We start from the raw sequence: 15,457 nt of genomic DNA, 5'->3' as shown, positions 1-15,457 counted from the left end.
CAAAATTTAACGGAGTTATTTTAAAAAAACCAATAACATTTTCTTTGGAAAAATTTTATAGCGGAGATTTTGTATGTATACAGGTTGTGGGAAGTCCAATTAGTCGTTTGTTGTAGGAGATACGAAAAAGGTTTATTTAGGTGAGATTGGGGCATAGATAATATCAGAATTTAAATACATTTCCAAATATACAGGGCCACCCATATTGACAGGGTGAAACAAAATTATCTTTTGTTTAATGGAACACCCTGTATATTTTTACATTTTTGGATTCTCCTCTATGTTTTATTTCTTAAAATATCAGGTTTTGTGATGTTATACGAAGTAGTTTAAAAGATAATTACGTTTTTATTTTCAAATTTCATAGCAATATTCACCCTCGTATAATTGTAGTGATTTGACATCAGAAAATCAATTTATGTTCAAGTGATTTTTAATATAATCTATTATTGTTAAAAATTATTAATCTAGCAAAACGTTTAATTTTAGCTAATACAGGGTTGGTCGAAACTGAACGAGTGTTTTCTCAAAGTTTGAGAGTATGAGTTTTCTCAAACGGAGCAGCCTGTAATGCCTGTAATGAGCATTGTAATGAAATGCTATTGTATGGCACTTTATTATTTCCCACCCTGCCAGTGAGAACTGAATTTATTTTTGAAATCCCTAACTTTATGTCTTTAATTATTTTAAATATTGTAAACGATTAAAAAACAATCAAATTAAATTGAAATGAATAACCAGTGTATATCTTCCACATTTACTTCATATTTAACGTAGCCTGTACCATAACATTGCACAGATTATTATCCCTGTATAGCAACGATATACCATGAATGTGAATTCATACTTGAGAAATGTCCTATATCCAGTCTCACAAAAAAGGGATTCCTCAAACATAATATATATGCAGACAAAATCAGCCAAAGTGATTTGCGATATCTAATTAAAGGCCCTACCAAGTTGGTTTTGTTGAATATAGCATGGAAGCACGACGATACTTTAGTGATAAGCGTATTTTTCGTAGTAGCTATAGTATGTTGTTTTATATTATGTATTACCTATATTAAATTAGTTTTAGTATGTTTCGTTTATCTAAAAAAATGTAAAACAAACAAAAATTCTGTTTTTCTTGTAGTTGTTTTTTCGTATAGATATTGTTTTATATTGTAGTAAATTGAATTTAGTTTTAGTATGTTCCGTTTGTTTGTAGAATTATATTTAATTAGATTTGCTTTAATTACTAAAATAAATAAATTTTCAATTATATTTTATGTATTTGTGGAAAAGGAAACCTAGCATTAGCGGCCACATTTCTATAACGGCCAATTGTTTTCTATTTTTAGTGGCCGTTATTGTCAGGTTTTACTGTACCAATAATATTTTATTAAATTATGAAATATTATTTAAATAAAAAATTTATAAACTTGATAAAAGAAAGTTTGCTTAGAATTTACTCTATCTAATTATGGGGTTATTTTTAATAAAATAGTGTTCACCCATGAGAAGGAGTAACATCCACCCCCAGGATAAAAGCGCAAGTTGGTACCACATCATTTTTGTTTCTTGAGGTATCCTCTAACTACTTACCAATTTTCATGAAAATTGATGGAGGTTCAACGAAATCAGGGGTGAAAACCTTCAGTGACTGCCTTTTTGGAAATATAAAAGATTAATTTTTTTCGTGATTGTCGATTTGCTAATTTTCTGATTTTTGGTTTCTATAAGGTTTAAAAAATTAATAAAAATTATAAATCATGCACATAAATGTAAAAAAATATTTATTTTACTTAATTAAACGAGATTGCTTGAGCCAGAATGCTGAAATCTGCATTTTTATCATTAAAAAAAAAAGGTGGATTTCACCCCTAAAATGCAGAAAGCGCAACTTGGTGCCATATCACTTTTGTTTTTTAAAGTATCCTCTAACTAATCAACAATTTTCATGAAAATCGATGAAGGTTCAAAGAAATCGTGGGTGAAAACATTCAGTGACTACACTTTCAGAAATATAGAAGAATAAGGTTTTCGTGATTTTCGACTTGTTAATTTTCGGATTTTTGGTTGCTATAAGGTTTGAAAAATTAAAAAAAAGTGTAATTCATGCACATAAATATAAAAAAAAATATATTTATTTTTCTTAATTAAACGAGATTACTTGCGCCATTATGCGGAAATCTGCATTTTTTACAATTTAAAAAGTAGGGGTGTATTACACCCCTAAAATGCAAAAGCGCAAGTTGATGCTATATATCTTTTATTGCTTGAGGTATCCTCTAACTACTTACCGATTTTCATGTAAATCGATGAAGGTTCAACAAAATAGGAAGTGAAAACTTAGTGACTGACTTTCAGAAATCTAAAAAATAATTTTTAAAAAAGGGGTGTATTTCACCCCTAAAATGCAAAAAGCGCAAGTTGGCACTATGTCACCTTTGTTCCTTGAGGTATCCTTTAACCACTCACCAATTTTTATGAAAATCGATGGAGGTTCAACGAAATCTGAGGTAATAACTCATAACCACCTTCATTGACTCCACTACTACAGCTCTTTCAAAAATAAGGACTTTGAACCGATGAAACTTACAGATCATACGATCAATATATACGCGAGTAAAAAACTTGGTGAAGTGGTAACAATTAAGTTCATTTGAAATGCTAATTAGGGGGTGATTTTCCCGATTTCTTACCAAAAAAAGGGACCAACTTTATTTTGAGCGTAACTTGTTTACTTTTGACGCTAAAATTTTTTTTTAAACAAAACTAAGCATTTTTAAACAATTTAAAAAAGTTAAAATGAGTTTTCCCCAAATAAGTGCTTCGATTTTTGGTTATGGCACGTTAAAATATTCGATTTGGAATTTGACGAATATGAACCTATTTTTCATTAGCTATAACTCTGCTTCTGCTAGGTATAGTGACCTAATATATACATCATGTTTTACGTGCTATATTTTTGATAAGAATCTTTTTTTTTTTCGACATAATACTTACTTTTTGAGATATTTGCGAAAAACGTAGTTATTTTGTAGAAAAATTAACATATTCACTCGCAAATAACTCGGAAAAGTGTTAAATTGGTGAAAAAACTTTATAGAACAAAAGTTGCTTTGAATTAGTAATTTTATCCATTTCCGGACTTATTTCGAACATATATTTTTCACCCCCAAAAGGGGGTGAAACGCACCCCTAGGGCAAAAGCACACATCGGCACAATATCACTTTTTTTTTTGACCTGTTAGGTATGTGTATGCCAAATTTCATGTCAATCCAAGCGGTTCTTTAAAATTTAGAGGTTTGGCAATATTTTACCTTTAAAGAATGTACTATAAGTAATCGTGTAAAATAAAACTCAAAAGCTTATATAGAAAGAATGTTTATTTTTCGGAAATTTTATTAAACCTAAATACAAATTACTAAGAAAACTCTTGATCAAAAAATACAAATTGGGTATGTGCACACAAAACTTTTCAACTGTACAATCAATCATGTCGGTTGAGCTCTTTTTTAGCAAACATTTGGTATACATAATTTTTTTTGAGTAAAAAATATGGGGACACACAATGACTCAAAACAAATGAAAATGGCTGTGTTTTTATTTAAAAAAATTTCTAATCTTATCAACTGTTATTTCCAATCATAGTTTCTTTTATTTTGAATTCTATAATAATCACAAAAATAATTTTTTATTGAGCTAGAAAGTTTGTAGTTAAACAGAGGCGTTATGATAATAATCTCTGTTACAAGTTTAAAATCCCTTGGTACTACCCATATATAGTCGGTTCGCTAAACTCAGACACAACGGGCTAATGATTTTAGTTGGTAATTTGTTTGTTTTTTGCCAATTTTGCCAACTATTTATTAATTATTTTTTTTTGTCAATTTTGCAAAATTGGCAAAATTACTTACTAAAATCACTAGCCAGTTGTGTATGAGTTTAGAGAACCGACTATACCTAATATCTTTTATTTGCCTGAGCTGATAAATATGTCAATTAAGTTAGGGTTTCTTAGCAAACTGGATATTTTGATTACGAAAATTGCACCTTGACGGACAGAAAGCAGAAAAGTAGATGAAAAGCATTACAACAAGCGTTAAAAATTTCGTTTTCATCCATTTGTCAATTTAACAATATTGTCACGGTGTCAAATGGTTCCTACGCCGCCATGACATACCATTTGATTCACACACTGAAATTAGTAGTATGTTCCGCTATCTATAAAAACATTTCCAATACTTTCTGCAGATGTTTTTGAGATGTCATTCACAGGCACTTTACGGGTGCTTCGTAGTGATACAATCGAACCCGCTTATTGGAATAGCCTTCATGCCAAGCGAAAGTATTCCTATAACCGGTATTTTCTAATAACCGATCATTAGTGGCTAGTAAAACTGTTTTGGGACCTCAAATTTCTATTGCTTAAGCCGGAATATTTCTATAACCGGTATTCTAATAAGCGGGTTCAACTGTATTGGTTCTATAAGTTTACAGTCCAGACAAAAATAAAATTATTAAAATTTTGAATACTACCAAATAGTCATGAACACCACATAACATTTATACATATAACTGATTCGTACTCTGTCAGATACAAATTCACATTAACATTTAAACTTTTGTTCACGTCATACAAATATTGAAAAAACGTAAAAAAAAATTTTTTTTTGGGATGTAGCTTATAGTCTAGTTTTTGATAGAAATTAAATACACGCAAATTGAACATGTACTCAAAACTGACATACAATCACTGATTATTCTGTGATCAGCTTGCAGTAAACACACCCTAATTGCAAAAATAATACCAAAATACAGCTTGGTAAAAAATATCAATTTTAACACCGAATCTCTTGTTTAACATTAATACATGCTTAATATGCAAATCTTTCAATGGACAAACTTAGCCCCAAAATCGTGTGCATCAAAACGAATTCTTTAATTTAATTGTACCAAAAATGAATTCTTTAATTAACTTCGTTAAAACGATCTGCCAAATGTTGTACACATTTCTTGTAGTCATATAATACAAAAACATTTATTCCAGCCATAACACTAAATAATTAAAAAAAATTTCACCTTGGCCTATTGGAGGTCAATTGAAAATTAATTCTTTGCAACTTTTGCTTGATTTTCGGCATTGCCGTTTTCTTCGGCAGCTCTCTTTAAGCTCGTGTCAGATTTGACTTTCTTATCATCAGCCGGCAGCTCCACTTTCTTTGACAATTCCTCCAGGGTGAAGTTACGGGTTTTCTGGATGAGCTCTTCACAAGATGGGCATTTCTCGTAGGTTGGTTTACACACATTGCAGACCGTGTGCCCTGCCAAACACTGATAGATAGGTGGAGACATGTACTCCTTGCAACACGGACATTCCAGCAATTGCAAAAAGATTTTCTTGGCTTTTCTGATTATGGCATCCTTAACCTCAATCTTCGAGTCATCCTTGGGTTTCTCACCTGAAGAAAAAAATGAATACTTAAAAAAATCCACAAAAAAACACATTGCATGCCAAGCCTTAATCGGGATAATACTCTTGGGGCCACAGCAATGAAGTCAGTTGTACGTGTATATCAAAAATAAGTGACGTGGACCCTGGCATGACATGTGTCTCTCATATATATGAGCGACATGGCACGCAATGTGTTAAAAGTGAAGAAAGATGGTCTTTTATTCCTCTTTTAGTAAAAAAAGAATTATTAGGCCCTAACACGCAATAATTCATTTTCTTCAGACAGTTCAAGCAGTCTTCTGTTTGGCATACATTTATGTACTCCTTACATCTTTATATAAATTCTTCCTTGAAGCAGTTCTATTCACAAAATTCAATTGATCGAATTTTGTTGTCGATTTCCATGTTTCCACCTCCGCTCCCCCATCATTAGTTCATATCCACTACTAAACTCATAATTTAGGATTTAAGTTTTCGATACTAAGGAATCAACCTTCTTGACATCGTGTCATTGACTGTATGCAATAACTGTTAAAGAAAAAGTTCTAGGAGTGTTGAAACGTGGTGGATATTTAGAGTTCCCACCCAAATAATCTTTCCTATTCCAGTAAAGTATTTTTTCCTTCTTGGGATAATATTGGGACCTATGTCCCTTATTTATTTGTGTTCCCGGTGTATACTATTAATTGCTGGTCTCCTACATCGATCTATGGCTGTTCCAGCACGTTTCTCCATTCCAATAATTTTTAAATTCTATTTACTATCTATTTGTTTTCTGGTACAGCGTTATTACATTCCATGCTACATGGATGTGGCATTTCTTGTTTCAGGCTTACCTCCCATTCTCCCTCTATTTCTACTTATGTGTTCTAATCCGGTTAATTTGCCATGTTCATCATTTGTGAACTGCTTTGAGTAATCTCATGTTGTTAGTTTCCATGTCTTTATTTTCTAATTATTAATTCTTTATATGGCAACTTGTCTTATTTTTATGTATCTGTGATTCATCTTTTATTCTGTCAATATTTATGTATTTTTGTGGTTTTTTATGTGCCTCAGCTTAGCTTTATCTTGTATCATTGTTTTTCTCTCATATCTATTTGATGAAAAGATACTAAGCTTTTTACAATTGGGTAATTGAAATATTGACAAATTAAAAAATAATATGAACTTGAATGATGGGAGTAACATAAAAAGTACAGTTGTCTTACCTTCCTCATAAACGTTGATGGTATAGGACAAGTTTCCAGTTCCAATCATTCTCTTGATGCAGTCTCGGTTTATCCGAGTAGTCATCCGCTTTAAAATATCTCTGCGATTTTCTCGATACATGTGAGATTTAGCCTTGCATGTGCCACCTACACATTTAATACAGTGTTCACGTTCATTAAAAGCGATAACATTTTGGCTAGCTATATTGATGGTATAGTTGCTCTTCTCATTTCTGAGTTTTACTTCATACTGGATATTGTCTGCAGGATCAAGAGCACAAACACTCAATCCAAAATTAACCTCATCAAAATCGAAGATAGCTAAATACGTCTTTCCATTTTTTTCCAATACATCTACATTAGAATTGATGTAGATGTTCTTAATCAAAAAGGAATTGACATGGTGAGCGTCAGCATGCTTTTCTTTAAAATGAGCTCCAAATTTAGATACCTTAACAACTTCGTTACACTTGTCTTTTGGACAAACTACAGTTTTTTGGTCACAAACTTTTTCATGATCCTTAACATCAGTAAAGGGAACCTTCTTTCCACATCCGCTGTAGTTACACGAAAAGGTCATAAGTTTAGCGAGATGTTCATAAATAAGGGCTCTAGTGTTAATAATGGTTTTGACAGTACTACAACGTCCACATTTGTATTGACTTCCATCTTCGGAAATTAATGTTATTGGCAGGACAGACAAATAGCTCTCACATAATGAGCACTTAAGCAATGAAAGAACATTATCAGGAACTGCACATATGGGCTCCATGGTGTCTCTATAAAAAAGAAATCTATTGTAAATATTGCACATTTGAAGATTTTCTATTAAAATTCATATAAACCAGATATGAGCTTTTAAGTCATTTTGCAAAGAGCTGCTATAATACCGCACTGTAAGTTCACAAGAAAACATCAATGTCGGCTCTTAAGTGGCTACAATGCTAAGAAGTGATTTCTTACTTCATCCTTTGTAAACGTATTGATGTTTGTGAATGTAAGAGTATTGATTTTACAGGTGAATACTTTGAAAAACATTACAGCTACTTTTATATGTTTTCCTTCTATTATTTGTGCAAAACATTTAGGGTATGCCTCATACTCTCTACCCATTATTGCAAGAGATAGGGTTTATTTATGAAAAAAATGAGAAAGAAACCAGTAGTAGAGCACCTTCATAATACATTGGAAGAAAGATTTTAAAAAAAGGAAAACTAAATATATGTTATGAGCTGCAATAACCAAGACAGAGATAGTATCAGACAGAACATCACCATCGGATGACTTTAACTTTGAGCGCGTCAGAGAATTTAACTATCTTTTAACAACAATAACTCAAGACAATAACGGATCACAAGAAATAAACAATAGGATCCAAGTTGGCAACCTTATAAAATCGAAACACCACAAGACATACAAAAATACAACTATATAAAACAATCATATGACCTGTAATGATGTATGGTAGCGAAATGTGGAAGATAACAAAAGCAAACGAAGAGAGCCTGAAGAAAATCTTTGGGCCTGTGGCCTGTGCTTGATGAAAGAGCAGGACAACATAGGATATGTACTAACAAAGAGCTCGAAGAACTATGCCCAGATACATAATAAATGAAAGAAGATAAAGTCCAGAAGACTCCAATAGGCAGGACATCTAAGACATTTTAATAATAATAATAGCGTTTATTGTCCAACAGAATCCATTTACAGGACAAAATATTACACAAAAAAAAAATTAAATGAAATATTAGTAATTCATAGGTACCAATAACACATCAAAAATTTTACAAAACTAAATCTGAACGTAAAGAAATAAATTATTAATCACCTAGGTAGATCTTGGCCATAGAAATAAGTTGCTTTAAACTGCAGTTAAATATATCGCAGTAAATACTTAAGGCATTATAATAGCTGCACATGACGAATAGAGGAGAATTCAACATAAGGTTAGTTCTAGCTTGTGTATTTCTAAATGTAATCGAATTTCTTACTGGATAAGACAGAATGTTAAAATTTATTTGTCGAAGGATATCAGGGCTGTCAATGAGATTATGTAGTAGCTTGTACAGGAATACCAGGGAGGCATTAATTCGTCTAGATTCTGATACTTCGTCCAAACCGCTACATAACTCATTATTGCTGATACCCCTCCTAGGATATATACCATTAATTTTGTAAGACAAAAATTTTAAAAATTTACGCTGTACCTGTTCTATAATTTGGATATGTACATCATAAAATGGCGACCAAATGATAGAGGCATATTCCAGTTTACAGCGTACAAAAGTGTAAAACAATAATTTAACGGCCTTAGTATTAGTGAGATTACTATTTCTAATTATAAATCCATAAGATTTAAGTGCTTCTCTAACCTTTATATTAACATGTTCAACAAAAGTGAGTTTGTGATCAAATATAACTCCAAGGTCTTTAATTTTATTTAAACATTCCAGTTCATTGTCATCAATAATATGTCACTGATATTTTTGATGGTATATGTTCTCTTCCAAATAAAACTTCCAGCGGTCCAGATGGTGTTCCTAATTTCCTTTTAAAAAAATGTGTCTGCACTGTTGTTGGGCCATTACTGTTATTATTTAATAAATCCTTAGTCTTTTACATTTCCAGGTGCTTGAAAGGAGAGTTTTGTTGTACCCATATTTAAAAAAGGTAAGAAGAATGACATAGAAAATTATCGTAGTATATGCATTCAATCCACAATTACCAAACTCTTTGATAGTTTGGTAGCTAAGCAGCTGTCGTGGGTGTGCAGGGGTCTGATTTCTGAATCTCAGCATGGTTTTTGCAGACAAAAATCTACAGTAACGAATCTAATTTGCTACCAATCTGATCTCTTAAAGCATATGGAAGATCGTAAGCAGATTGATGCTATTTATACGGATTTCAGTAAGGCATTTGATCGTGTTGATCACCAAATTCTCCTTAATAAATTGGCATCCATAGGTTTTCATGTCCATTTTGTTGAGTGGGTTAAAAACTTTTTATCTGGTCGTACCCAACGAGTTAAAGTGGGTGGTCTTTTTTCTGATGTTTTTACTGTAAGTTCTGGTGTTCCACAGGGTGGGCATACGTCTTCCCTGTTTTTTGACTTATTTGTTAATGATATCGTTAATTACTTCTTATATAGTAAATGTTTAATGTTGGCTGATGATGTAAAATTTTGGCGAGTTGTGAATGATATTGAGGATCAGAAACTTTTAAAGGCTGATATGGATCGCTTATTTGATTGGTGCATTTGCAATAATCTTCAGTTATGTGTTGGGAAGCGTTGTTATATTAGTTTTTCCCGTAAGTTAAACAGAGATACTGCTTATCACATATACAGTAAACCTCTTAGATATGTCTCGTCTATTAGAGATCTAGGTGTTATCATGGATGAAAAGCTCTCATTTGTCGAGCATATCAATTCATTATCCGTAAAAGTTTCTAAATTACTTGGATTTGAAAAGAAACTCTAAATACTTCTCTATTGATGCTGTTAGGTTAATCTATTGTTGTCTAGTCAGATCTATATTAGAATATTGTTCGGTAGTTTGGTCTCCGTACCATCAAATTCATATTGACGCTATTGAAAAAGTCTAAAAGCCTAAAATAGTGTGCTTATAAAACTCAGACTTATATTGAGAACCATGATTACACTGGGATTGAGCAACGTTTATCATTAGCTCCCCTTAGTGTTAGGCGTGATATTTCGGGAGGTGTCTTTGTTTTCAAAATCATGTTCCATATCCAGGTTTATGCTACAATGTTACCTTTAACACGGCCTTTCACAGAACATCCTACGGTAGTAACATGCCTTTAGATAGATATATGTGCTTCCTTAACGGTTTTGATTATGGATCTGTTTAATATAAGCCTGGGCCAACTGAGGAGATCTCTTGCCATGTGACAATTAGGTTTCATCTTGCAATGTTGTTGTATTTTATTATTGTATTTGTGTTTTGTATAATTTTATTGATTTGTTTCAGTTACATGTGTACATTTTATATTTTATTTTTCTAACTGTTATGTTTTGAATATCTTGCCTGGTGATTTTTCAAGCCTTTGCTTTTCTTATTTTTACTTTTTATATTTTAATGAATGATTGTACCTCATTTTTTATTGTATTTATTGTATTTTTACTGTTAATGGGGTTTTCCCGTGGGTAAATAAAATAAAAAATAAAAAAATAAGGATGGTATATAGTAGACTGTTTCCTGGAATAACTAACTACTTTGCACTTATTGGCATTAAGATTCAGATGATTTTCCTTACACCATTCATGTACGCAGTTCAGTTCACTCTGCAGAAAATGACAATCGTTAAGGTCGCTTATCAATGAATAAATCTTTAATCATCGGCATAACATAAACATGGTGCAGAAATAGATTCACACAGATCGTTAATAAATAACAAGAACAATAATGGACCTAGATTAGAACCTTGTGGAACCCCTGAAGAAGCTTGGTACTTTGCTACCATTTGTAACCATTGTAAGAAACAAACTGCATTCTATTTGACAAGTAAGACCTCATAAAAGTAACTGCATCCTCAGAAAGACCAAAGTGACATAATTTAGAAAGCAATACTCTGTGGTGAATTCTATCAAAAGCCTTTGAAAAGTCAGAAACGACATCAACTTGACTTCTATTATCTAGGTCACTTAAATATATTGTGTGACCACTAATAAGTTTGTCACAGTGGACCGATTGGAGACAAAACCATGTTGGTATTGAGACAGCTGATTACGGGTTCTTGAATAAATACGATTATACAAAATTATTTCAAAAATCTTCGACAGATTGCAAATTATGGAAATTGGTCTATAGTTTTCTACCCGATCCCTTTCACCAGTTTTGAATAGTGGGCACACTTTTGACTCCTTCCAGAGACTTGGATATTCTTTATTCAGAAGACATAAATTAAAAATTTTTAATAGTGGCACAGTTAAGGCACCTATGCAATCCTAAGAAAAGATGGTATATTGTCAGGTCCACATGTCATTTTGCTAGCAGAAATTATCTCAGATTCTACAATAGGATAAAAATTTAAGTAATCTGCGTTAATTGATGAAGAGTTAGCCTTAAAATTAATATCAGATGACAGAAAAACACTATTGAAAAATTCTGCAAAAACATTCACAATATTTTGTAGTTCAGAGGTAGTAAATATTTCATTACACCAGGAATTCTTGAACTACTATTTTTCGCATTAACATATGACCAAAACTTCTTGGGATTGATGGATAGAGATATTTGAATGTTATCGACATATACATTGTATGCCAAACTGATTTTTGATTTGACAAGGTGTCTTAACCGTTGAAATTCAAGCACATTTTGACAAAAGACCAGTTTGACTGGTATGGGAAGAAGTCCCAACTGGAAGAAGACCACATAGACTCCCTAGATTCAGGCGATGAGATAATATTTATAGCAGGAGACCTTTATGGGGAGAATTGGATGTAGATTGCTCAAGACAATCATGCTGCACAAACATCGGTTTACATTAGTCGTGTAGCATGGGCCAACTACGTAAGTGTGAGCCATGCTCATTATTCACAAGTAATGTCAACCCGCCTTAACAGATTGAAATAAAAATTCACAGGTTTCGTGTGATAATAACATTTCCTATGGAAATTTGATTCAGATCATGATTATTACATATTAACCAATAATCAAAAGTTGGTTTTCTCATATGATTTCTGTTATAAATTTAAAGTAGGTACAGTTGGAAAAATGAAAGAATATTTTCTTTATATAGAATATTTCTAATAACTTTTTCTATAAATAACAAACGTTTGTTATAGAAAAAGACAGCAAATACAAAATCAGTGATTGATGTGATCATTCATGTGTATTCTTTCATTGTTTGGCAGGCAATAGTAGTCATTGTCACTACAGAACAGAATGGCGTAGAAAGCTTGAGGCCCTCTAAGAGCTGTAGCACCAAAATGATGATGAGTAGTCATTGTCATTGTAGTAGTTTAAAATCAGAAATAGAGCAGCACAAAATTATCAAAAATATAGACCTAAGATTTAAAAACACGTAGGTAACAAAAATTAAAACAATAATAAAAATAAAAAAGAAAGCTAATAATTTAAAAATAGAAGGGTTATGCAATTTTAAAAATTATACAAAAATCAAATCGAGAGATACAAGTTGAAATTTTTATTTATAAACATCCAAGGGTTTTATTAAGTACAGTAGAACCCCGATTATCTGTGCATATGTACGTATACACATACATACGTACCTACCATAAAAAGATAACAGAAAAAATAAATCTTTCATTATGAGTCTCTCTTTTGTCATACCTATAGAGTTTCCGTCAAGTGATTTACGATAAAACCTAAAAAATGCAACTTAGTAATAGAAAATCATAGCATGGATCATGCGCAGCACGGATAATCTGCACCCAGATAATCGGGGTTATACTGTACTTCTTTCTATCTATTACGATTCACCACCGAATCACACCGAACAGCTGTTTGGTTGCCAGTGGGTAGGTATACCAACTTCTCGTGATTCTCTTTCTCGCTCCAACTCGTACTGATTCTACATAAGGTTCTCTTTTTAGACAACTTAATATTTTCTTCCTCGTATAACGTCTAAGAAATAACTCATCTCATAACGGTGGATGATCCACCACATGGAATTTACGTTTTATAGTTATGGAGATGGCATAGTTATGTTAACTTTAACGCAAACGTTAAAAATAACTTCGGTAATTCATCACAGGGCTGAATCACTTGTTTGGTAGTTTTAATAAATTCTTCGGATATAAATAATTATTGGAATAGCAGGCATATTTAAAAAAGGACGGGTTCCTTATATAGTTAATTAAACATTTTTGTTACAACCTAATTTTTAAAAAAATACATTACATGTTTTACGCACATAACCTATGTCAATGCAAGATAAAGTAAAAGAAATTGCCACAGATTGAATTATTACATAAATATGAATTATAAAACCAAGGGGTTTAAACTACAAACAGCTCTTAATACATTTTATTAGCAGATAACAATATTGGTTCTACCGGTTAAACATAGCGGCATTTTGTACTACACACTGGGCGACTCTCCTCGACTTATAACCTCTCTACGGATACTAAACACTGTGCCTAGTACTGAAAATTTAGTTATTTGATCTTTAAAATATAAAACTAGGAAATAACAATATACTTACACCGAAAAGTTTAATACACAATAAAAATCGATAATTAAAGCGGTTTACAACGCTTCACTTTTTTTCCGGTTTTCTGCCGAATCCCAAAAATCCACGAAATGACAGTTTACTAGCATGAAGTTAGCTTTGCTGTAGCGTCCCGATTACAAAACCACAAAACATTAAGAAGTACGTATCGAAAACGCTGTGTCTAGGTACACGCTAACGTGTACGCAAATAAAAAAGTTAGGTACACGCGAAACGTCATCAAGTCAGTGACGTCACTATTTAGCGTGCACTGTTACTGATTTTTTTGCATACACGCTAACTTGAGAATACCGCGAGTGTCAAAGTGGTAAAGAGATTAGTAAATTAGTGTTGATTAGTAAAGAGATTTCTTATTTTTTATCTGTTTAGTGTTTGTTTTTAAATTAATTATGGAATGTGGACAATTATTTAGTTCTTTTAATTAATTTAACAACATTTTAAAACAGTATGAAAAATATAAGAGACAAAAATTCGTGGGTATAGTCGGTTCGCTAAACTCAGACGCAACTGGCTAGATATTTTAGTCGATAATTTTTTTGTTTTTTGCCATTTTTGGAAAAATTGGCAAAATTACTAACTATTAAGTGATTATTAATTATTTAGTAATTATTTTTTGCCAATTTTACTAAAATTGGCAAAATTACCGACTAAAATATCTAGAAAGTTGCGTCTGAGTTTAGCGAACAGACTATAGCAGAAGTGTTAAGATAAAATATACAGGGCGATTGATTAGTGTTATAAAGCTCAGTAGTAAAGTTAGTAACAAAAATTGTAGTAAACTTTGAGCTTCATATTACAAAATTAGTCAGAATGTTACTATTATTATTGTTCGATAACATAGTGGCAGACCAAACTTACGTTTTTTTTTAAATCGAACACCCTTTATTAAACGCTTTTATTTTATTTTATGTTCGAAATCTTCTTAACGTCCCCATCACAAAAATATAAAGGTTTTTTATGTTATACAGGGTATTTACAAAGTTATAACCAATTTTCTATGAAAATCGTAACAAGTTCAACTCCCTGTATAAATAGAAATAAACACAACAGCAGTGGTTTATAAACTGGTGTAGTTGGTTCGCTAAACTCAGACACAACTGGCTAGTGATTTTAGTCTGTAATTTTTTGTTTTTTGCCAAAATTGGCAAAATTACAAAATATTTAGTAATTATTAACTATTTAGTAATTACTTACTAAAATCACTAGCGAGTTGTGTCTGAGTTTAGCGAACCGACTATATAATTAACTTACTTATAAAAAATATTTTAACAGTATTTTGTACATGTCATGTCAACTAAACATTTATTTTGCTAATCTGAATATATACTTTTATACAAGGTATACACATTTGCTTTACTACAATTAAGTTTTTTTTTTCTTCCTTATTGGCTTTGGATTACTTGATCCATTCAGCCACGATAGATAATAAATTACTGTTTGCTACAATATTCCAAATATAATACATTGCATTACATAATACATTAGGTACATGTGCGCACATATAATACTTATGCACGCACATACATACATACATATGTAGAAGTGGAAACATTTAATTGACCAGTAGGTATACTCCTCATTCAT

The 15,457-nt window shown here is 31.8% G+C and overlaps 1 protein-coding gene across 1 annotated transcript; it reads right to left on the bottom strand.

Annotated features, from left to right (window-relative positions):
* Nucleotides 1–3,357: 3,357 nt before the first annotated feature.
* LOC114325280 (uncharacterized) lies at nt 3,358–14,004 on the bottom strand. Its single transcript, XM_028273297.2, has 3 exons — nt 13,847–14,004; nt 6,656–7,434; nt 3,358–5,451 (listed from the first exon to the last, which is right to left on the bottom strand). Exons 2-3 carry the CDS (start codon nt 7,425–7,427, stop codon nt 5,099–5,101), a joined length of 1,125 nt encoding a protein of 374 aa, XP_028129098.1. The 5' UTR covers nt 7,428–7,434; nt 13,847–14,004; the 3' UTR covers nt 3,358–5,098.
* Nucleotides 14,005–15,457: the final 1,453 nt, after the last annotated feature.

Source organism: Diabrotica virgifera, chromosome 3, assembly GCF_917563875.1.
Source record: "Diabrotica virgifera virgifera chromosome 3, PGI_DIABVI_V3a".
Lineage (NCBI taxonomy): Eukaryota > Metazoa > Arthropoda > Insecta > Coleoptera > Chrysomelidae > Diabrotica > Diabrotica virgifera.
Note: the sequence above shows the minus strand (reverse complement) of the source record. Positions and strands in the feature narration are given on the sequence as shown.